Below are 25,386 nucleotides of genomic sequence, written 5' to 3'. Positions count from 1 at the left end.
GCCCGGCATGAGTTTTAAATCACTGGATCTAGGACTCAAACCACAGTTGTCTACATGGGAATCCAACAATGTAACCATTATGTCATCTGTTGGTCTCCAAAATTCCTGATTTCTGTTTTTGTCTACCTAGCCTTCAGTACAATATTTGGGATCCTAAGAAGGGCAGTATCGATAAATTCTTAATATAAAGTTCTATAAAAGTTTAAATACTTGGAGTTTTACTTTTCATTCACTGTCAGCAGAACATATACATATTATATAGATATTTAAGCACCTATCCGATATAAAATTTGGCTGCAGTTTTAATTTTAAAAGCAGAAGAAATTGAAGGTGTTTTAATAGATTCCAAAATTATTTATAAGTAAAATCATAATGGAATATCAAAAAAGTTATTACAAAACAGAGAATCTAATATAAATGCATCTAATCAAATTAAAATGAAAAGAATGGATCCTGTGATACAGGTGATTGAAATTGCTAATTAATACAAGGCAAACTTAATTACTTAAGCTATTGATTGATTGAGAGATTTTTACTGTAGAGCGTGTGCACTCACCAGAAAGATAGAGAGAGACAGAGAGACAGAAAGTGAGAAATCACCCCTCAAAGGAGATGGCCACGCTGCAATTCCTTCTCCATTCTCCTCTCAGGATCTTGGGCACGCACGCACATGCACTCAGTGTGAGTTCAAGCCACCAGGTCTGGGACTCAAACCACAGTCGACTACATGGGAGTACAGCAGCATAGCCATTACGCCAACTGCTGGTCCCAAGCTATTTAAATTTAAATGATTAGAGAAAACATTTCAATTTAAAAGAAAATTTTGACAGGCCCCAAATCAAAAAATACACAATATAACATTGTGTGTTTTAATACTGAATTCCAAGCATTGCACTGCCTCCACATGGCCCACCCCCAGTTCAGACCCTGACCCCATTGACTTGAAAAACATGCCAGGCGAATGTGTGTGCCTGCCCCAAATCCCAACAGGATGGAGAACTAGAGGAGAAGGGATTGTGGCATGATCACACACATGAGAGTGGGCGGGTGCTTTCTTTCTGTCTCTGGTGAACGCATGTGCCAGTGATGCTTGGGAACAAAGTCAAAGAAGTCCAGGCATCACTGTTAAAGTTCGCAGTGATTACATTACATCCAGATCAAGATTTCGAATATTTTTATTATTCCAGATAGTTCCCTTGTGCTATTTGTCATTTTCCCCCTCCCATACCCAGCAGTATCATTTCGATTCCTAATAGCCCTGTCTTTTATTCCTTTTCTTCTAGCACCTGTCATACATGACAGGGCCAGTGATAGAGTAGGCACTGTTTAATAGCTGGCAACTGCGAGCTGAAGTTGCTGATTGTCAACCTCTGAAAACATGTTCTTAAGCTTAAAACCTCAATGGACCAGGTGCCTATTGAGCACTCCTAGCAACTCTACATCATGCTGAGCATTAGTGTGGCTACAAAATTTTGTGACTGCCTTTAGTTGCTGGAAGGTAAAGGAGCAACTCAACTGGGCTAGTTCATAACCTGGTTAGTTAAGAGAGCTGGATTCCACATGACCTCATGGTTTGAGTCCTGGACCTGGTGGCATGAAAAACTTGCTGGGCACGTGTGCACCCATGCTCAAAACCTGAAGGGAGGGAGAAATGGAGAAGGGATTGTGGTGTGACCATTCTCCATGGGGGAGGGGGGATACTTTCCCTCTTTCTCTCTCTGTCAAGTTCACATGCCTTCACACACACACACACACACACACATGCACACCAGCCCAGTTATCTGCTCTCACCTACCGCCTAAGTTATTTGACAGAATACTAGATTCAGAGTAATCCTTTAATATTTAAAAAATATAAGAAACCAAGACCTCAAAAATTTGTTCCTAAATCCTCAGTTAATACTATTTTATTGAAAACCTACAATGTAGCTTCTCTGAAGAATTTACTTATGCACTCCTTGCTTTTTGTCAGAGAATGCTTTGTTGATAATTCTTAGTGTGGGGAGTTTATTTATTTGAGGGAGGTTTCCTGATTGGGTTTTTGAAAAGGTAATCCAGTCACATTTCTCATTTTTAAAAAAGAATTGTTTATTTAATTTTATTTATTATGATCATTAACTTTTTAAAATTTATAGGGCATATGTGCTCACCAGAAAGAGCGCGCACATGCACACTCACGAGAGAGAGAGAGAGAGAGAGAGAGAGAGAGAGAGAGTCAGGAAGCTAACCGCCGGGTCCTGGACTCAAACCACGGTCAGCCATGTGAGCTCTAGCGCCTTAACCAGGATGCCACGTGCTGGCTACACATTTCACATTTTAATGGGACCAGAAAGTGTATAGTGAAATGTTTCACTTACTTCTTTCTTCCCTTGGACTTAGTTTCCTTTCCTCAAGTAACTAATAAATAGCCTTACAGATATAGAGATCTCTTCTTTTATACAAATAACAACATACTATAGTATTCTGCATATTGCTTTTTTTTTCTTTACAATATGTCTTAGGAATGGTCAAATATCATTAAATAAAGACCACCCTCTTTTTTATTTCATAATTTATTTAGCCAGTCCCCTATTGGTAGATTTTTAAATTATTTCCACTCTTATTACAAACAGTAGTACAGTGTATAACTTTGTACCTGTGTCAGTAATGCATTTATGCAAATAAATTGGAGCAATTAATTCCTAGATGTGGAATTGCTGGATCAGAAGAGTACATATATTTACAGTTCTGATAGATTTTGTCAGCTTACTCTCCATAGTGATGGTAATTTACACTTTTACCAGCAATGTGTGGGAGTGTGCCCCGCTCCCCCCACCCCCTTCATCTGCTTCAGCCTCTTCAGCCTTTTTGGTCTTTGCTACTTTGATAAGTGAAAATGGAATCCTGGTATAGTTTTTAATAATACATTTCACTTACAATACTGAGCATCTCCATTTATTTCAGTAATTTTTGTTTCCTTTTCGGTGAAATTTTTGTTCAAATTCTTTGCCCAATCTTATCCCCTACTGGTTATTGACTTCTTTTTCTATCTAATTTGCTGGGTTTTATACAGTAGGGTTAATTGCCCCTTTTGGTCTTCTGAGTTGTAAATACATTTTCCCAAATTTTCCTGTGCCTTCTAAATTTTCTTTTCATAGTTTTTGTTGTTGTTTTATATTGTTGTCAAATTTATAAGTTCTTATTTTGTCGATTTTGAATTGCAGGCCATGATTAGAAAGCAGAACTTCTGAGGGGTTTAAGCTATATTGCTCTGAATAGTCTTAGCAAACTTCAAAAAGGAGTGGAACAAAGAACTGCATAGAACTGGCGGCATGGGTAGCTTAGCTTAGTATGGGCCTCACACTTTAGCCTTGCTATTCAGTTTGACTTGGATTCTGAGTGCCATTGTATGGACAGGGTTCTTATTACAAATGACAGGAACTGACAGGTTAAGCCAGACGGGAAGCATAGTGGGGGAGCTCACAATCTAAGCAAAGTTTAGACAATAAAGCTCACAAAATAGTGTAGAAAAGACCTGGGACCAGACTACAACACAGTAGTAAAACAAGATGCTGTGAGAGGCAACCCCATATTTCCCAGCTCAAGTCTGGAGACCTCCCTGAGACCCTGGGCCTACATAAGCACATGATCTGTGACTGGATGGAGGCTGGGGGTAGATCATGGCATTAAGACCCAGATTACTGTTTCTTACTTTTACTATCTCTCTGTCTGTCTCTCTTGCTCGTAGAATAGATAAACTTTAAGAAAACTTAGAAAAGACCAAGAAAACATATATCCAAGATGCTACACATGCCCAGATCTGGTTTGGATGCTGCTGCTAGTAGTAACAGTACCTGTGGAAACAGGTTGTGACAGCAGAATGAATTAATTTTTCACCATTTCATTGTCACATGTCTCAGAATTATTGTTGTCAGTTACCTCAGATTCAAAGTCCCAAGTAGAAGCATTCAGTTGCCCAGATGATTATGAAAATTATAGAAAAATTAAGCTCAAATCTAAACTTAACCGAAGACTAGTGAGGAAATAAATGATACAGAGATGCATTATTTAGAGTTCTTGTTCTATTTCTCTCTAATGTAAAAGTTGCAACTTTGTTAAAAAAAAAAAAACTGATAGGACTGGCAGGTGGTGTGGTGGTTTAGGCACTGGATTCCCATATGGCTGACTATAGTTCAAGTCCTGGAACTGTTGTTTGTTTCCTCACTTGACCTTTTTCTCTCTCTCTCTGCCTCTCTTTTTCTTTTTTTTCTTTTTTTTTTTTTTTTTTTTTTTTTTTTAAGCTTTTCACCTTTAAAAAAACCAACCTTGACAGTAAGCAAGAAATCACACCCCATGGGGGATGGCCACGCCACAATCCCTTCTCCTCCATTCTCCTCTTGGGATCTTGGCATGCATGTACACGCGCCCAGCATGAGCCCAGCATGAGTTTAAGCCACCAGGTCTGGGATTTGAACTGCAGTCAACTACATGGGAGTCCAGTGACATAGCCATTATGCTAACTGCTGGTCCCTCTGCCTCTCTTCCTGGTCAAAATTTAAAAATAATTATAATAAGTAAAATTAAATAAATAAATCCTTTAAAAAAAAAAAAAAGATGATGATTTGCCCAGAAAAAGTTTCAGAGTTTGTTCATTCTATTGTAGAGATGTGATATATTTGAGTGATGAGTTTTATCAGTGTCTTTTGTCATAAATGAGTTCAGTTCTAATGCATGCTGAGATGAGAATTTTTCATATCTGTCCATTAAAATACTTTTCGTCTGTTGTAGGGACAGTAATGGTGCATTTAGCACAGTTTTGTTCAGAACTATTCAGCATCTACAGTTTCTATGGAAACAGATTTAACATTGACCCTGATTCTCTGCCTTTTTTTTTTTTGTCCAACATACAGTTATTTTCATAACAAAAGAGAGTCCGAGGTTATGTTATTAATCCAGTTTTATTCAATGGTCAGTTCTGCTACAGTTTGTCATTTGTATTCCTGTACTATGCAGTTATACACCATAGGGTTTACAGGGACAAATGGGATTGAAGCAAAATATTGGAACACTTCACTGGTGAAGTTCTTCATCTCTCTTTGATAGAAACCCAATAAAAACAATTCTCTACATGTTAATTGGTTAAAAAATACCTAAATGCAGTCATGTGCCACATATTGACATTGCAGTCAATGACAGACCACATAGTGGAGTAATGCTATTGTATTACATACCCAGGCCATATACAGCAGTGGAGCAATCGGCTATTCCACATGGCCTGGGTATGTAGTGGGCTATGTAGCCTCTCAGTTTGTGTATTCCCACAGTGATAAAACTGCCTCACATCCCTCTTAAGCCACTATACTAAATATGGCACTGTACCTTTCAAAAGACCGGGACATTTCTGTGGAAGTGGGCTTTTGAAAAGTTGCAGTTTGTAGATTGTTATAAAGTGGCTGTAGGAGGTGATGACATGAAATGATGGAAAGTTACAAAGTTACTGCATGTGGATGGGTCCTGCTCATAGCACATGCAGTAAACTAAGGCCATTGGGAATGTTTTGAGATGTGTGGCTGTTTTGTATTATCACTATAGGCTCAGATTAGCTGGGTGCAATTTTCTACATTCACCTAGTGTTTTCTCTAGATGAAAGGGACATTATGCTCAAATTGTTTCCTACTGTATCAGTTGCATTACAGTAATATTTGTATTTTTAAAACAAACATAGCAAAACAGACTTTTTTTACCACAACAACTCAATGTATATTTTATAGCAAAATTACTATTAGGGAATAAATGTTTTTCATTTCAAAACATTAAAGCAATGGTTTTAAAATTATTTCTCTTTTAAAATTAGCACCTTTTGAACTAAATTTATACTATACATATTTTAGCATATTATTAAGTTAGGGTATCTCCATTTTAATCATTTAGGAATTAAATGCTCTTCATCAAGGATGTGGAATAATACTGTGCTAAGCCTCTCATTGGTTGATTAAAGCTACTATTAGAGGTTCAAATTAATTTTAATTTTAACTGTGTATGCATACAACAGAATATTATTCATCCATAAAAATGAATAAAATTTTGATCTATGCTATACTGTTGATGAACCTTGAAAACATTCTAAGTAAAATAAAGTAGATACAAGGGGAAAATATTGTGTCACTTCCCCACATATGAGGTACCTAGAAAAGACATTCATAGGTATTGAAATAGAATGGAGATTACTAGCAACTGGAGGGAAGAGCGACAGGACAACTGTTGCTAAAGTCACTAAGACTGTATTTCAGGAATTTTACCTATAGTTCATTAATGAGTACAGTTACTGTTTGAGATGATGAAAAAGTTTTGGGAATGGATAGTGGTAATGATTATACAACATTGTGAATGTGCTTAATGCCACTGAATTGTACACTTAGAAATGGTTAAGGTAAGTTTTATGATACGTATATTTTACTGTAATAAGAAATATCAGTTATATCTATTTCATCTCTCATATTTACTCACTGTTGTCTGCATATGCTACTAATATTTATTTGTAAATATTTATTAGTGCTAGATATACTACTTTGTTTTCTCTTGTCAACATTGTTAGATATACGACTTTGTTTTCTCTTGTCAACATTTGAGTGTTGAATTTAAGATAATGCTAGCAATTAAAGTGAAGTTTTTAGAATTTCACCATTTGTTTTAGGAAAGTTAGAATTATTTTTTTAGTAGAACAGACAAAAATAATTTTTAACTTTAATATCCACATAGAAGGATCTTCAAAATGTTCATAGAAAGGCATATTATGAAAATAAATTAGTACTTTAATTTTATTTTTCCACAAAGTTTCTCTGTATATATATTTAGTAAACTAATTATTTTACATTTGAAAGACAGAACAAAGTACTTTGGAACTTTTTCCTCAGTGTAATAGAATTCTTGGAATGCTTAAGCTCTTGCCTAAAATACTGCATTTCTATTGAATTGGAAAGATATGTTCTTGAGTTACTTGTCAAATAATTTTAGTAAATTGGCTTTTCCATTGATTTCTAATAATTGAGTAGTGTTAGTAAATTGACTTAGGGTGATTTCTTGTTTTGTTTTTCTATTTGTTTTTACATTTATTTATTTCTTCTGTGAAAGAGATAAACACAGCATCCGCTAACAGGGTTCTGACACCACACTCTACACCCCAACCCTTGGACAGCCCTAGGTCATGGGCACATGTGTGCTCAACATACTTGGGGAAGTATCCTTACTTGAACCAGAAACCTTGCCATGTGGGATTGCCTCTCAGAATGTTGTGTTTTAGCCCCTGGCATTTTTTTAAAAAAAAAATTGTTTAAAGAAATAAGTTCTAGACCCAGCTGCAATAGTGTAATGCTTCCAATTCTGGAAGGCATATAGAAAATGAGGTTTTTAGTTCTTGGATTGACCTCTGCACACTGGATGTATGTGGGTGACCCGATCATTCTGTCTCATGACATGAGATCCCATTGAGGGTACTTTTCTAATCCCACATCCTCATCTTTCTCTTTATGAAAGAAAGAAACTTAAAAAGAAAAAGAAAGAAAGAAAAGTTTACAACAAATTATTTTCTTAGTTTTTTTTTTTTTTGTATGATAAAGTTTTCATTGTGGACATGGTAATTAAGGTGCCTAGATTCCACATGGCCAGCTGCACAGTTTGAGTCCCAAACCCAAGGGCTTGAAAAACTTGCTGGGCGTGTGTACACATGTGCCCAAAATCATGAGGAGAAAATGAAGGAGAGGGGATTGTGGTGTGGTCATCCCCTATAGGGGAGCTTTCTCAATGTCCCTCTTTCTCCTGCAAGCGCAAATACCATATAGTGAAGTTTAAAAAAAAAAGAGAAAGAAAGAAAAGTTTTTATGCTTTTACCCATCTGTCTTCTAAAATGTATATTCAATTGTTTTTCAGGTTGCAACAAGGACAGTGTCAGAGCAGGCTGTAAAAAATGTGGCTACCGTAAGTACACTAAAACATATTTTGAGCATTGCTCTTACTGGAGTCATTTCCTTTTTGGACAATATGATTTAGCATCCTGATTTGATACTCATTTAACACTAAGCTAAGGTTAACAGTTGATTTGGAAAATCTTCTCTTAGCCCTATATATTTTTTTTCACTTCTATAGATCAAGTGACAAGTAGTTATGTATCTGGTGTCTAGCAGACTTTGACTTTGACTATGATGGACAAAGCATATAATTTTAAAAGATATATCTGTACTCCTTTTCCTTCTAGATACTAGGTGAAGAGGGGAAGGCAGTATAAACTATTTTTGAATATTTTGTGTTTATTGAATTTATTTATTATCTTTTTAATGTATTTGTGTTTTCCATGAGAGAGAGAGACACAGAGACAGCACCTCCAATAGGGTCTTCATACCATAATCCACCCTAGTCTTAGTTGGCTCATTTTATGGGCACACACACATGGCATGCTCAGGGTTCTGATAAGATGTGAACCCAGGACTTTCACCATGTGGATCTAGCTTCATTATCACTGCACCACCACCTGGACCCTACTTACTGCGTTTTTTTTTTTTTTCCCCTGTTTTTTTTTTGTTTTTTTTTTTCAGGTTATTTTAACTTTTTTTTCCAAGAGGATTAATTTATTCCTAAGCAGGTTCAGTCAAGTTTTGGATTAACCTTCGTATCTTTTGCTGATTGAAATCTTTTTGTTTATGTATTTTATTTTTGATCATGCAATTAAGACTATTACTATGTACATGATTTCCAATCAAGAATATTACATTCTTGGGTCTGTTAAGTGCTTCTTTCCTTTGCCCCTCTTAACCCACCATCTACCGTCCATCCTCTCCCTTACAGACTCTGGTATGTACACATCACACTTCCTACAATCATGTTTTCAGATCTTCCAATTTCTGTCATAGAGCTCAGACATTCAATATATATTGAGTAGAGATGCATAGTATTTTTCTTTCAAAGTCTGGCTTACTTCACTTAGCAGTTGGTCTTCATAATTAACCACTTTAAGACAAATCACCATGTCTCATTATTCCTTATGGACAAATAATACTTTATACTTCATATGTGCCACAATTTTTCAACCTGGTCTTCAGATCTTGAGCGCTTAGGTTTATTCCATGTCTTTGCAATTATGAATAATGGCTATGATAAACATGGAGATACAAATGTCTCTCTGACAGAATGATTTCCTGTCCTTTCATTAAATCTCAAGAGTGGGGTACTGGGCTGAAGTTTTTTTTCTTTCAGGATTTCAAATATGTCTTATCATTCTTTCATTACCTGCTTTTTGCTGAAAGGTCCCAAGTTAATCTGACAGGATATCCTTTGTATGTAATTTGATACTTCTGTCTTGTCATTTTTAGAATATCAGGCTTGTATTTGACTGTGATGTGCCTTGGAGAAAATCTTATGTTGACTCTGGCGTTCTTTGTATTTCCTAGAGCTGGATCTCGCTCAAGGCTTGGAAAGTTTATGGATAGTATTTTATGAAATAGATTTTCTATGCCTTTTGATGTCTCAGGTTTCATGTATGTTGCCTTTTTTTTTTCTTCTGTCAGAGGTCATGTTCTTTCGTCAGACAGAAACAGAGAGACAGAGAGAAAGGGAGAAAGTAAAACCCAATTGGATGTGGTCACACCACAGTCCCTTCTCTATTTGCTCTTCCTCTTGGGATTTGGGGCATGTGTACACACTCATCCAGTGTGGTGTTAAAACCACCAGGACCAAGATTCAAACCATTCAGTCAGCCATGTGAGATTTGACTCCCTTAACCACTGGGCCATGTAGCCAGCTCTGTTTTTCTTCATTTATAATTATTGTTTTTTTCTTTCTTTTTGTAGCTGGGACCAAATTGTAAGTTGTGTTTTCAACCTCAAAGATTTTTTTTTTCCTCCATTGTCTAATCTGTTGATGATACTTTCTATAGAATTTTGTTTTGGTTTGGAAAGATTTTTGTTATAGGGCATGTGGACTTGTTGGAGAGACACAGAGAGACAGAAAGTGAGAAATCAATCCCCAAAGGGAATGGCCACAATGCAATCCCTTCTTTTCCGTTCTCCTCCTGGGATTTTGGGCATACGTCCACATGTTCCCAGCATGAGTTTTAAGACATTTGGTCTAGGAATCAAACTGTGGCTGACCACGTGAGAGTCCAGTGACATAATTGCTACACCATCTGCTGGTTCCTCTACAGAATTTATTTCTTATATAATATTCTTCCTCCAGAAGTTATTTGAGTCTTTTTTGTTTGTTTGTTTTGTTTTGTTTTTTGTTTTGCTATATGACATGTCTTCATCAGAGAAAAACAGAGAGCAACAGGTTGAAATGAGGGAGATGAGGAATCATTTCCCGGGGGAATGACCGCACCAAAATGCACCATTCTCTCAGAATTTTGAGCATTCCCTCTCATGTGCCAGCATCCTTTTTAAGACACTGAGTCCGGGCCTTGAGCCACACAGTTGGCCATGTGGATCGAACCTCCTAAACCATCATACCACCTGCTGGCTCTCTTTGCTTCTTTTTAAAGATATCTCCCTTTTTATAAAATTCCTAGGCCATCAAGGTTAATGTGCTAGGATCATTCTGCAGCCATCCCTGTTACCCCCCACCCAAGTCCATGGAAAAAATGTCTTCCACAAAACCAATCCCTGGTGCCAAAAAGGTTGGGTTTTGCTATCTTAGTAGGCCCCTATGTAGCTTCAGGACGAGTACTAGTTGCCAGAGGAACCAACCATGTAAATGAAACTTGCAGATAAGGTGCTGAAGATTGACTTCAATCACCAGTGGTCAATGATTTAATAAGTCATCTTTGTGCAACTTCCATAAAAATTCCAAAGCATCACAGTTCGTGCTGACCATGTATGCATGTATGCCCAAAATCTCAAGAGGTGACCGAAGGAGAAGGGATTGTGGCACGGCCATCCCCGGGGGTGGGCGGTGATTTATCATTTTCCCTCCTCTTCTCTTTCTCGCTCTTAGTCTTTCTCCAGTGATCTTACGTGCCTTACAACAAGTGAAGTCATAATAATAAACACACACACACACACACACACACACACACAATTCAGAGAGTTTCTGGGTTAGTGAACATATTGAGGCAGTCGGAGTGTTGTGCACCCAGAGAGGACATGGAAGCTCTGGGTCCTTTCCTCCACACTATGCCCTGTGTATGTCTTCCATTTCACTGTACCTGAGTTTTATGTTTTATAATAAACTAATAGTAGTAAACTATTCTCCTAAGTTTTCTGAGTTGTGGGAAACTCTTGACTTTATAGGGATTTATAGCTGTTCAGTCAGAAGTATGAGTAGTCCAATTTTGTGATTGGGGTCTGAAGTGGGGAGAGTTTTGTAAGCACTTAATGCACTAACTTCAGGTACTGTCAGAATTTAATTGAATTGCAGGACACCAAATTAGTGTCCAGAAAGTTGGAGAACTGACAGTGGGCATAGGAAAAGCCCATACGTTTGGTGTCAGAGTGTTGTTAATAGAAACACTTCAGACCATCCTAGTAGGTAAGAAGTGGTATCTCATCATGGATTTGCTTCGCATTTTCCTAATGACTAATGACCTTAAGCATCATTTCATGTGCTTCTTGGCTGTTAGTATTTCTTCTCTGGAAAAATATCTATTACAATTGTTTGCTCATTTTTTAACTGGGTTATCATTTTGTCATTGATTTGTAATTGTTCTTCCTATGTTGTGGATAGTAAACCCTATGAGATAAATAAATAATTAGTGAATATTGTCTCCCATTCTGTAAGTCATCTTTTCACTTTCCTGGTAATGTTCTTTGCAATGTATTTTACGGAATATCAAATGCAGTGACATAAGTTTTGTTTCAGTTTTTCTATTTTAGGTGTAAATATATGAGTACTCTTTTTTTTTAAAGAATTAGTTTATTTTGCATTTACTTATTTCTTTATTTAATTTTGACCAGAGAGGAACAGAGGGAGAAAGCAAGAGGAAAAGTAAGAAAGCAAGCCTTCAGGTCCAGAACTCGAACCACAGTCAGCCATGTGGGATTCCAGCATCCTTAACTATCATGCCACCTGCCATCCCCTATATGAGTACTCTTGGTCATATTGTTATTTTTATCATTATACAGTTGTGGTAAAAAATATTTGAAACTGCTGACCTTAGAGAAAACCCAGTGCATATGAACAAAGAGACATGAACAGCTGCTTATTTCACCATGTTTATAATAACAAAATACTAAAAGCAACATAAATTTCTGTTAGTAGTTTGATAAATAGATGCTTGTCATACAGTAGAACAGTATTAAATAAAATGAGAAAATTATATTAATACAGATAAATCACAAAACATATTGAGTAGCAGAAACAAATTACAGAATGTTAGCTGAGTTTATTTTTTAAAAATACATAATACAATATGTTGTTTGGGAAACGCGGACACCAACTTCAGTGTAATTATTTCTAAAGACAGAAAGAATGGGATTGGATTTTGGCAAGATTCCAAAGTTGTACAGGCTTTCCAATCTTTTGTGTGTATGTGTGCACATATGTGTGTGCACAAGCATGATGCACAAGCATTTTTCTTCAACGTTAATATGGAAAAATATTAACATGTGGATAAGGATTTAGGTATTGGTTATATTCTTTTCTGTACTATTGTGGCATTTGTAATATTTGACTTTTTTAAATTGTTACATAGTAAGCAAATAACTTATCATTTTCTTATCTGGAGAGTCTTTAAGCAAATAATTTCAGAATTAAAATTTTATATGTCCTTAAAAAAAGCACATGTCATTATATTATTAAGGCAATTTTAATTAGATGAAATTTGTGTAATTACATGAGTTCAGTAGTCAGGCTAAGAAGGAAAGGATATGAAATAATATATAAAATCTTAAGGATTGAGAATATATCTTTTAGTTATTTTGTTTAGTTTAGTTAGTTAAAAATATTACTGAGTTTTTAGAAAGGGAAAACACAGTTTTTCAATGCTCAGAAATCCATAAGGAATTGGCCCCCAAAATGCTTATTGAATTAGAAGTTCTGATAAAGGAAGGAGAAGATTTTGAGTATTGTATTTAGGGAAAATAACCAAACTACCACCAGCTGGATAAAAATGAAAGCTTTTGATGTTATATTTATATGTTTGTCACTTATTGCTTACCATGAGACAACAAAACAAAACAAAAATAACATATATCTATAGTTTTATCATCACCCTTTTTGTTTTTTACTTAGCTGGTCACCTGACTTTTGAATGCCGTAATTTTCTTCGTGTAGACCCCAAAAGGGACATAGTTTTGGATGTCAGTAGTACAAGCAGTGAAGACAGTGATGAGGAGAATGAAGAACTGAATAAATTGCAGGCATTACAGGAAAAAAGTAAGCAACACTTCTTTTATCTCCATTCTTTAAAAATGTTTCTCAATGTTCTGCTGTGCTGATATGCTTATCTATTACACATATCCTTAAGGTATCCTTTTTATGTTTTGCGTAAGAGCTACTACATAGAGAAGGAATTGGGATTTAATGTTGTAAGTAATAGTCTACTTTAAACTGATAATTTTACTCACATACAAAAATTACACTTTTACTCCTCCCACATACATTTTGTGTTATTCGTGTCACAATTTATATCTTTATATTGTGTACCTGTTAACTAGTTAATTATTGTACTTAGAGTTTATTTGTTTCTTTAGTTTACCAGTGAGCACATGCACTTGCCAGAGGCAGAGAGGGAGAGAGAGAAAGCACCCCCAAGGGGATATGGTCGTGCCACAATACCTTCTCCTCAGTTTTTCCATCCTGTTGGGATTTTGGACACACACACACACACACACACACACACACCCCTAGTGATTTTCAAGCCACTAAGACCAAGAATCAAACTGTTTGGTCAGTCAGTTGGGATTTGGCTCCCATAACTACTAGACCACAGAGCCAGACCCTTATGATTATTTTAGTAGCCTTGTTTTTTTTAACTTTTCTACTAGAGTCGAAAGTGATTTATGTACCACTGTTACAATATTATTCTGTATTTGCCCATATATTTACCTTAACCAATGAATTTTATACTTTCCTCTAGCTGCTTTCAAAATTTCTTTCTGTTTGGATTTTTTGACAGTTTGATTATAAAGTGTTTTTGTGCAAACCTCTTTAGGTTCATTTTACCTGTTATTCTTTGGGCTTCTTAAATCTAGATGTCCATTCCCTCCTCAGATTTGGGAAATTTTCAGCCATTATTTGTTTAAATAATCTTTACTCCTTTATTTATGTTCTTCTTGGAGTCACAAAATTCCTTCAAGCTTTCTTTATTCCTTGTTATTATTCTTGCTTTCACTCATCTGACTGGATAAGTTCAAATGTCTTGTCAAATTTGCGAGTTCTTTTTTCTGCTTAATTAAGTATGCTGTTGAACCCCTCTTGTGAGTTCTTTTCAGCTTATTGTATCCTTCAGTTTCAGAGTTTCTGTTGGGTTGTTTATTGTTTTTGTTTTGTTTTATTTTTAAATCTGTTAACATTTTCATTCTTTACACGTATTACTTTCCTGATTTCATTTGTCTATCAGTGTGCCTTGTTAACTCAAAGAGCTTCAAGACAATTAATTTGATTTTTTTGTCAGGCAATTCTTGAATCTCTATTTCTTTAAAATCAGTTACTACAGATTTCTTTTCTTGATTGTGTCATCTTTTCTTGATTCTTCATGCTCCTTGTGCATTTGTGTCTATACATTTGAAGAAAAAGTGCCCTTTTCCAGGCTCACAGAGCAGCCAGCTACAAGAGGATGCCTGTCTCTTTTCTTTTCCTCCTATCAGTCCTGAATGTCTAGACTTCCAGTGTTCCAGTATTTGGTATGAAATAAGATGTGTTGGCCCCTCAGGAAACATACCAAACAGCCAGAAGACCTGCTACTCCAGCCACTCTACCCTCCATAGGAGAAGTCTCAGCTGAGGCAATCTTCTTGGGTCTGAGATGACACAGGCGGTGTGACTGTGCTTTCAGTTAAAAGTATGGTTCAGTTTTTCTCAGCTTTTTGCTTGTGCAGAGTGCTTCAATTTCTTAACTGGATTTTGAGTTGCTTCTAAAGATTTTTAGGTCTCAATATTGTTATATTGGTGTTTCTGCAGAGAACCACCTGCCAACTCCACCATCCTGCTGATGTCACCCACCCATGGCATATTTTCCAATGTTTATTTAAAACACACAGACAAAAGTAGTCTAAATGATAAATAGAATCAATTATTGATGCAAATTACTGTCTAATCATACTGGGGCCTGAACAGCTAGCCCTAAAAAGTTGTGTCACCAGTGCTATAAATAGGGAAAAACCAGGGAACCAGCAGTTAGCGTAATGGCTATGTCGCTGGATTCCCACGTAGTCGACCGCGGTTCACGTCCCGGACCCGGTGGCTTAGAACTCACGCTGGGCGCGTGTGCGTGCGTGCCCAAGATCCCGAGAGGAGAATGGAGGAGAAGGGATTGCGGCGTGACCATCCCCCCTGGGGGGTGATTTCTCGCTTTCTGTCCCTATGTCTCTCTCTGTCTGTTGGGCGAGCGCACGCGCCCTATAGTGAAAAAAAAAAAAAAAACCAAACAGTACACAGCAAGGATTTTAAGTGCTTGTTGACACACTGTGTGTGTTTTTGTTTGTCCATGTCTATGTACACGAGCATGCTTACACTACAGTAACAATGAAATATTTCAGGAAGATTGTTAAGGTTTTATACTGTGTTTTGAATTGCCCTAAGAAAATTGCCTTTGTAATTTCAAGTGGTAGTAACAAATGTCTGAGGATACATTCATGTTACAATATGGATAAAGTCAATGTAAATGAATTGTTTTATTTATAAAAGACCTAGGAAATTCAAGAGTATTTTTTTCTCTCATTTTATTTTACCTATTGTTATTTAAGATTAATTAGCAGGTTGCCTACACATTAAGAGGTAGTCCTTTCTTCATATCTTATTCTTTGATATATTACAGTATTGTTTTAGTTCAGGCCAGAAGAGAACTGTTATAATTTGACATATTTAGGAGATTTTTGTTTTGTTTAAGGATTTCATATGAAAATTATACTTCATTTTACTTAAATATGGTTGACTTGATGGGCCAGCAGGTGGGAGGTTAAGGCTCTGGATCCCACATGGCTGACTATGCAGTTTGCATCCCATACCTAGTGGCTTGAATATCAGGCTGGATACATGTACACGTGTGCCCAAAATCCTGAGAAGAGACTGAAGAAGTTGTTGCAGTGTGGCCATCCCCCCCCGGGGGGGGGGTGTTTGCTTACTTTCTCTCTCCTTCTCTCCCTTTGTCTCTCTGGTGAGCACATGGGCACCCTATAGCAAAACTAATAATAATAAATAATAATAATAAATAAGATAATTAACATTCAAACCTATGAGTAAATTTCAAATCAGGTATTTACATATTTTCTTAATTCTATTTTCATCTTTAGTAACTGCTTGCTTTAGATTCAGTGACTTACAATGAATGACTTACAATGATGGTTTGAAGCTTCATAAAGATAGGGCTTAGTGAATCCACAGTATTATTGAAGTAAAACCTATATTTGGCTCAAAGTATACTTTTTGTAAGATACCTACAATATATATTTATACAGTGATTGACTGGAAGACAAAAGAGGGAATGAGAAATTTAGATTAATAAATGTATGTTTAGGGTACCAGCAGTTGGCGAAATGGGTATGTCGTTGGCTACTACTCCCATGTAGTCGACTACGGTTCGAGTCCTGTAACCGGTGACTTAAACTCACGCCAGGCGTGTGTGCATGCGTGCCCCAGATCCTGAGAGGAGAATGGAGGAGAAGGGATTGTGTCGTAGTCATCCCCCCTGGGGGGTGACTTCTCAATTTCTATCTCTCTGTTTGACGAGTGCACGCACCCTATAGCAAAAACCTCTCAATAAATAAATAAATAAATGTATATTTAGAACTGCCTGGTTAGGATTAAAAAACAGCTGCCATGGCTACAAACCTGGTGACAGGCCTAGAAACGAAGATCTAATAGTGGAGCCTTCTGGTGCTGCTAGAGAATGAGTCTTCCGTACCATCTCAAACCTGTCTCTAAGTCGTGAGCTTCGACTGCTCTGTACGTTACACAGTAATCCATCACTGGTTGCTTATTATTATTACACAAAAGTTAAATGCTAAAGTACTTATGGTTTCCTTGCCTTCCATTTTGTCCTCCTAAGATTGGTTGTGTTATATTCCAAGAGCTCACTGTGTTGGAGAAACTCGGTGTCTATCCTACGTCGGTGTACACCTCAGTATCCTGTCTCAGAAGGAATCTGAATGAATAGAAGTTGGATGGTTATGAGAGCTTCTAGTAGTACAGAAACACTGAATGATCAAAATTAAACTTTTGTCTTCAGTACTTGAATTTTTATACTCCATTATAGTTGGTACTGCAAGTTCCTAAAGGGAGGAATAAAATTTTGTAGTCTGTGACTATTTTGTTATATTCAAACTAATTTCTCTATATAATCTAATAATCTAATAACATCATCTCTAAATAAAAAAGGAAATTATTCTCATAGCTATTGTTTTATTTACTTATTTTCTCATAACTTTGTGACATGTTTATAGTACTTGTTCTTAAAATTATCGTAACTAAAAAAAAAAAAAAAAAAAAAACAGCTACTCGCCCAAAGAGCTAACTAAATATTACTATTTTAATGTCAGACCAAGTATATTTCAAAATAAATAATATTACCAGAAATGGAATTTTTCATAATGATAAAAGGGTTACTTAGTGAAGAGAACATAGAAATTCTGTTATTATGTACCTAATAGCAAAGTTTAAAATACATGAAACAAACACTGGTGGAACTAAAAGGAAAAATCCTTATGCATAGACAGCACCACAATCAGAGTTTTCAAAACACCAGTCTCAATTATTAGTGGCACATTGTAGATAGCGAATCAGTAAGGATATAGAAAAATTCAGTCAACCAACTTGACTTTACATTTATACAACACCCCATCCAACAATAATAGAATGCACATTTTTTTTCCAAGTTCACATAGATCGTACACCAACATGGTGACCTAATTTTTCCTTCTTACTGCTCTCCCACAGGAATAAATGAAGAAGAGGAGAAGAAAAGAGAAAAAAGCAAAGAGAGAATCAAATTGAAGAAAAAAAGGAAAAGGTATTTTTAGTGGCATTTTTTAAAAGTGGCACTCTGAGTCTAGGATGTATTAAACAATTTTATTTTTATGTATAATCCAGTTAATTTAATATTTTTTTTCTTAATGGAAATTAAGTGTTCAGTTTTAGTAAAATAGTGAAGTCCTGGGACCAGCAGTTAGCGTAATGGCTATGTCACTGAACTCCCATGTAGCCAACCGCAGTTTGAGTCCTGGACCCAGTGGCTTAAACTTATGCTGGGCACATGTGCATGCATGCCCAGAATCCCGAGAGGAGAATGGAGGAGAAGGGATTGTAGCGTGGCCATCCTCCTGGGGAGTGGGATTTCTCGCTTTCTGTCTCTCTGTCTCTCTCTGTCTTTCTGGCAAGTACATGTGCCCTGTAGCAAAAATCTCTCTCTAAAAAAATAAATAAATAGTGAAGTCCTTCATATTTGAAATCAAAGATAAAGTCAATACTCAGCCACCTTAAGTTTTCTTTTTAGAACACCAAGGTATAATCAAGGACTAAATAAGTAACAGCCCTCTCTTTTTTTAATGTGTTGTGTATGTATTTTAGATTTTTCATTTTTAGAACAACAGTTAAGCCTTGATTTGGACATGCATCTAAACTTATGTATATTTTATTCTCATATATATAAATTTGTATTTTTGAAATATCACTGCCATAGCCAAGAAATTAATTTGTTAATAAGATTTATTAGAACATGCTAAAAATTCTTTTAGGTCTTTTAGTACTCCCATTAGCCACTTGTGATTTTTATTATTGACTCTTTTACCAACTAACTGGTTAAAGAAATTGATCAAAAGTAGTAAGAAGCAACTTCCTCCTTTCTTTATTTTATAAAAGAATTATTCATTTAATTTAATATATTTATTTATTTTAATTTTTGACCAGAGAGAGAGAGAAAGGGAGAAAACAAGCTGCCAGGTCCAGAACTCAGACCATGGTTGGCTATGTGAAGTCCAGCAGCCTAACCATCACAGCACCTGTCAGCCTTCCTCCTTTCCTAATGAGGGCAGCTTCATTTGTACTGTGATAGATATGCACATGCAGACAGTGTTTAAGGAAGTTGGCCGTAGCTTTGTCTGATTTGGACCCAGTTCTCTCACAAAATAGTTCTGTAAGATATTGTCATTTTCTAATTTTTATAGAGCATTTAATACATACATTTTAGTACCTCAGATAGATTATAAATTGGTAAAGTTAGCTCATTCCCATGTATTAGAAGTTAAGTCTTTTAATATAAAAACTAAAAGGAATGCAGAGTTCAGGATTTCTGATTAGTGTATAATTGAGTTGTTTGTGCTCGTACACGGTGGATTGTTTATAGGAAACATAAGATTGTCTACTGTCTTCTAAATTTCCCTGTGAAATTTTTGCTATAGGGTGTGTGTGCTTGCTGGAGAGACAGAGAGACAGAAAGCAAGATATCACCCCTTGGAGGGATGGCCATACCCCAATCCTTTCTCCTTCATTCTCTTTTCAGGATTTTGGGCACACAAGCGCATGTGCCTGCGTGAGTTTCAAGCCACCAGGAGGTCGGCTGCTTTGGAGTTCAGTGACATAGCTGTTACGCCATCTGCTAGTCCCCCAAATTCTAATATACTTGTTTAGTAACAGATTACTTGTTCAGGCCACTCTACTTTTAGCCTCACAGACCCTAGACAGGACTGGAAATTTCTATGCACACTTAGTAGAGATGGTGGCATCTGACAGTGTCTCTCTGCCAAAGCCTTGAAAGTTTGCCTTACAAATGAGAATCTAGGACCAAAAAGTTGACCAGAGAGAGAGAGAAAGGGAGAAAACAAGCTGCCAGGTCCAGAACTCAGACCATGGTTGGCTATGTGAAGTCCAGCAGCCTAACCATCACAGCACCTGTCAGCCTTCCTCCTTTCCTAATGAGGGCAGCTTCATTTGTACTGTGATAGATATGCACATGCAGACAGTGTTTAAGGAAGTTGGCCGTAGCTTTGTCTGATTTGGACCCAGTTCTCTCACAAAATAGTTCTGTAAGATATTGTCATTTTCTAATTTTTATAGAGCATTTAATACATACATTTTAGTACCTCAGATAGATTATAAATTGGTAAAGTTAGCTCATTCCCATGTATTAGAAGTTAAGTCTTTTAATATAAAAACTAAAAGGAATGCAGAGTTCAGGATTTCTGATTAGTGTATAATTGAGTTGTTTGTGCTCGTACACGGTGGATTGTTTATAGGAAACATAAGATTGTCTACTGTCTTCTAAATTTCCCTGTGAAATTTTTGCTATAGGGTGTGTGTGCTTGCTGGAGAGACAGAGAGACAGAAAGCAAGATATCACCCCTTGGAGGGATGGCCATACCCCAATCCTTTCTCCTTCATTCTCTTTTCAGGATTTTGGGCACACAAGCGCATGTGCCTGCGTGAGTTTCAAGCCACCAGGAGGTCGGCTGCTTTGGAGTTCAGTGACATAGCTGTTACGCCATCTGCTAGTCCCCCAAATTCTAATATACTTGTTTAGTAACAGATTACTTGTTCAGGCCACTCTACTTTTAGCCTCACAGACCCTAGACAGGACTGGAAATTTCTATGCACACTTAGTAGAGATGGTGGCATCTGACAGTGTCTCTCTGCCAAAGCCTTGAAAGTTTGCCTTACAAATGAGAATCTAGGACCAAAAAGCTAGGAAATTTCAGGCAGAGAAACTAGTCAAAATGCAGAGGTCAAGTCAAGCTGAGTCTTAAAACAGGAAAGCAAACAAGGTTTAGGATAACAACCGAAGAGGGAGCCAGAGAAGCCCTGAGAAGAGCTGAGCAGATGGCCGGAAGTCTATGAGCAGACAGATGAAGAGAAAGGGACGCACCAGGACGGACATGAGGAGAACTCAGTCACTCAGTGGGGAAGGCCGTCCAGGAATTCATGCTGGTGTCTGTGTAGACATAAGACAGCCTTGAAGCCTTCTTGCTTTTACAGTTACTTGTGTTCCTTCCTTAGTCTGTCTCAGGTTTTCTTAGTTTGAGTTTTAAGTCCTAACATGTAAATCACTAACTCTTGAGAATCCTTTCTTTTTTTTTTTTTTGGAGAGGTTTTTGCTATAAGGGCGAGTGTGCTCGCCAGAAAGACAGAGAGATAGAAAGTAACAAATCACCCCTCAGGGGGCATGTCCACACCGCAATCCTTTCTCCTCCATTCTCCTCTTGGGATCTTGGGCACGCACACACACTCGCCTGGCGTGAGTTTAAGCCACCAGGTCTGGGACTCGAACCGCGATTGACTACATGGGAGTCCAGCAACGTAGCCATTACACTAACTGCTGGTCCCAAGAATTCTTTCTATTTTAAGTAAACTCAGTTTCTGTCTTATTACAATGTTTTAGGTTTGGGTATATAGGTAGAATGCTGTATATCTCTTTATATAAGATCTTAAAAAGAAACTTCTACTTTTTAATTTCCTTTTTTTAATATTAGAGGAAGGAATTCTGTTGGGTTGTCAGGAAAGTCATGTTGCATTTTTTCATGTTTTTCTACACAGGAATGCATCATGACTTTTTCAATGACCCAATATATTTTTTTTCTAATTCAGCATTAGAGTAATATTAAAATAATAAAATATAATAAATCATCCTCATTCATTTCATACAGAATATTCATTTTAAAACATCCCTCTGTAACTAACAAAATTTATTTTTAATGCAAATCTTCATCCATTTTACTCTGCATCTAAAGGGATCAAGTACTTTAACTTGAAAAATCAAAAGAATTAACAAAAGTGCTTTTATTTTGCTAATTTTCAGCTTTCATCCATTTATACTGAGGTACAGTTACACCCCTTAAATGTATAATTGGATTCTTTTGTTGCTCATCTGAAAGAATATGCTAACAAGTTATTATGTATACAAGTAGGTTCATACACATGAATTGTATATATAATGAGACTTGGTGAATGCCACGTTGTTTGCCTTATGAAATTTTGAAGAGTCAGACAGCATGAAAAACTGAAAATCACACATACAAAAAATAATTGCATCCTTACTGAATTTAAAAGTCATTACTAGAGTTAGGCAGAATAGAGACAGTTTTGTCAGTTTCTGTGACAAAGTAGCAAAAATGCTGATTTCAGCATGTTAAGAGAATATAAATACATGAAGCATATTTTAAGTTTCTTTATGTTCATACCCCCACCTCACTTCAGAAAGACTCTAAGGCAGATCAAATTCCATTTAAACCTACCTATCAATCATCAATATGATTACCAGTCAATATGTATTATTACTCATAGGTCCTATTCATCCAGTTCCACTGAAGAGGACACTTCAAAACAAAAGAAACAAAAATATCAGAAGAAAGAAAAGAAAAAGGAAAAAAAGAATAAATCAAAAAAAGGGAAACATCACAAAAAGGAAAAAAAGAAGAGGAAAAAGGAAAAGCATTCTTCTACCCCTAATAGCTCTGAATTCTCCAGAAAGTAACTGAGACTTTGGCCTGAGCCACTGCTTTTAAAATTTTGTTCTGAAAAATTATTGCCCTTCCTTGGAATTCGCTATATAATTATGCTTTGCAATAAATCACAGCCTTTTCTATATAGACCTATGTCATACGTGAGACCATTATCCTTCCGACAATATATTTTTAACGTGCTCTAAGTATAAAGTATTAAATCAGTGTTCTTACTTAATAGCCAAATCCCAAGTACAGATGTTTATACACACAAAAAACATTTCTAAAAAGTATGATTTCTGTTTTATATACATTTGATGTAAATATTTGTGGGGTACAGTATGGTTTCTAAAAGCATCCATTCAGTGTATAGTAATCATTTTTGGTATTCATGTCTCTGTGTATTTGGCTAATGTCATTACTTCATAAACTGATTGTAAAATGACTTTACTACAGTCAACACATGTAATCTACCCAGCACTTCATGAATATTGCTGAATCGAGTGTCCACCTTCCAGTGATGGAGCTAGGTAGGGGTAATACTTTGCTCTTGACACTGAAAGCTTAATAGCTTTTTTAGATACTATGATGTAATAGAAAAGATAGTGAAAGTCTTCACTCTGGTTTCTGTTTCTCTAGGCTTTTTTAATATCACAGCAAATGAAGCTGCTTTATTGATCTTAACTAGGACTTTTTCAATGAATGATATCTGTGGGAAGATGATAATGAAAATATTTATGAGAAAATTTCATTGTTTATTGAAATGCATAGTTTCTAGTACCTCACTCTTTGATTTTGTAACAATTAAAACATTTTTTTCCTTGTTTAAAGAGACAAATCTAGTTCACCCTACTAGTCTCACAAGATAATGTTATGTTGATCAGGATTAGAAGAGGCTCCTGGGTTTTACAAATGTGCCATATTGGCATGTCTTAAAGTGATACCTCACACACAGGGATTTTTATTTAGGAAGACAGATAAATCTTCATTAGAACTTATATTTATTGTAATCAGTATATAAAGTTAATAAAGTTTGTATGGATAACAGGGAAATTTTTTTATAAGTGTGAGCATATATTTTGCTTGGAATAATTTGTAGTTTTGCCATAGGGTGAGCGCCACCACGACCCTGGAATAATTAGTAGTTTTGAAGCAAGTTTCACAGTGAACTTATTGGCTTCATAAAACAACTAATTTGACGAGTTTCTCCACTTCACTTTAGTCTCAAACCTCAGGAACAGTGACAAAAATTTAGAATTAATAATTTCCTAATTTCCTTCTGGGGACCAGCAGTTAGCGTAATGGCTATGTCACTGAACTCCCATGTAGTTGACCACAGTTCGAGTCTCAGACCTGGTGGCTTAAACTCATGCCGGGCACGTGTGTGTACGTGCCCAAGATCCCAAGAGGAGAATGGAGGAGAAGGGATTGTGGTGTGGCCATCCCCCCTAGGGGGTGATTTCTCATTTTCTATCTCTCTGTCTCTCTCTGTCTTTCTGGCGAGCACACGCACCCTATAGCAAAAACCTCTTCAAAAAAAAAAAAAAAAGGAATTTTCTTCTGTACTTTCATAAAGTTAAGAGCCAGGGAATTGCATCATGAAAGCCTTTATGTAACAATGAAAATTTTATATAGGTAAACATTTTCAAATACATATTATTAGATATAACTGTTTCTTACTTTTTAAATTTCACAATGATCAATGCTATTTTACCTAATACTGAGGTGTTTTATGCCTGATATGTTATATACTTACGTTGTAGCAGCATCAGAAGTCAATTGATGATAGCTGCACAGCACCAGAGATTATAGATGCTGCCTATAAAAGGATGACCTCATCTCGTGGAGTGTGTAATATGGCTAAAAATTATAGCAATTGTAGTGAAGCAGCTAATCAAGTATACCTCACTGTGGTGCACTTACAAATTTTCACATTGGTAACCTGCAGGCATGGCTGCAAGCTGATGCAGGATGGTAAAATCAGTTGAGTACACTTAACCTCGCTTAACTTACTGTTTCATTTGTATTTTTGTGTGTGTTTTGTTTTTCACCCAGCTGGTATGCTCTGCCCTCAGTGAGAGTCAGTAACTTTCATAACTCCTCTTAAAATACCCTTGAAAACCCACCAGGCACATGTACATACCAAAAATCTCAACAGGCTGGAGAAATGGAGAAGGAATTGCATTATGACCATGCCCTGTTGGGGGGTGATTTCGCCCTCTCCTTCTCTCTGTGCCTTCTGTGGCAAGAGATAGCGCCCCCTGGCAAATTCAATCAATAAGTAAATAATTTATGGTTGTTGGGAAAGAAATATAAAGCAATTTATTATACTGGGTCTTTAAGGGTTCATTTTGTCTTTGCTACTGATTTTAAGAAAATACAGTTTGTTGATTATCAAAATTTACAAAACAAAAAATAACAAAGCTTTAAAAAAAATTATTGGAAGATGCTACCTATAAAAGAATGACCTCATCTCACTGAGTGTGTAATATAGCTAAAAATTATAGCAATTGTAGTGAAGCAGCTAATCAAGTTATTTGTAAATTATCTGTTTATCATAGAGATTATAAATTGGCTCATTAGGTTTGTTTTCTGAATGGTGACACAATTTATAATGATTTGGAAGAGTTATATGAAAGTCAGCCCTCATTAATATAGTATGCAAATTAAAAGATTTTAATGGTCATAATTTTTACCATAGAAATTATCTTGCAATTATTTTTAAGTAAATGTTCCATAATATTAGCATCATTTATGAAATATCTCATCTGAGAAAATAATTCCTTTTTAGTAAAGTCATTTTTTTCTATAATGATATTATCAAAATTGGATGTCAATCTC

General features: G+C 36.2%; 1 protein-coding gene across 1 annotated transcript in view; it reads left to right on the top strand.

The window, feature by feature from the left end:
- The window catches only part of SREK1IP1 (SREK1 interacting protein 1), a 36,613-nt gene extending 13,915 nt beyond the window's left edge, over positions 1-22,698 (top strand). The window contains exons 2-5 of the mRNA XM_006156831.2: positions 7,905-7,952; positions 13,191-13,334; positions 18,053-18,125; positions 22,388-22,698. Coding sequence (XP_006156893.1) covers positions 7,905-7,952; positions 13,191-13,334; positions 18,053-18,125; positions 22,388-22,577 — 455 coding nt within the window. The 3' untranslated portion in view covers positions 22,578-22,698. The remainder of the gene's footprint in view (positions 1-7,904; positions 7,953-13,190; positions 13,335-18,052; positions 18,126-22,387) is intronic.
- Positions 22,699-25,386: the final 2,688 nt, after the last annotated feature.

The sequence above is a fragment of the Tupaia chinensis genome, unplaced genomic scaffold (genome assembly GCF_000334495.1).
Source record: "Tupaia chinensis unplaced genomic scaffold, TupChi_1.0 Scaffold000516_1, whole genome shotgun sequence".
NCBI classification, from domain to species: domain Eukaryota; kingdom Metazoa; phylum Chordata; class Mammalia; order Scandentia; family Tupaiidae; genus Tupaia; species Tupaia belangeri.
The sequence above is the reverse complement of the archived record's forward strand: the minus strand, read 5'-3'. Positions and strand labels throughout refer to the sequence as shown.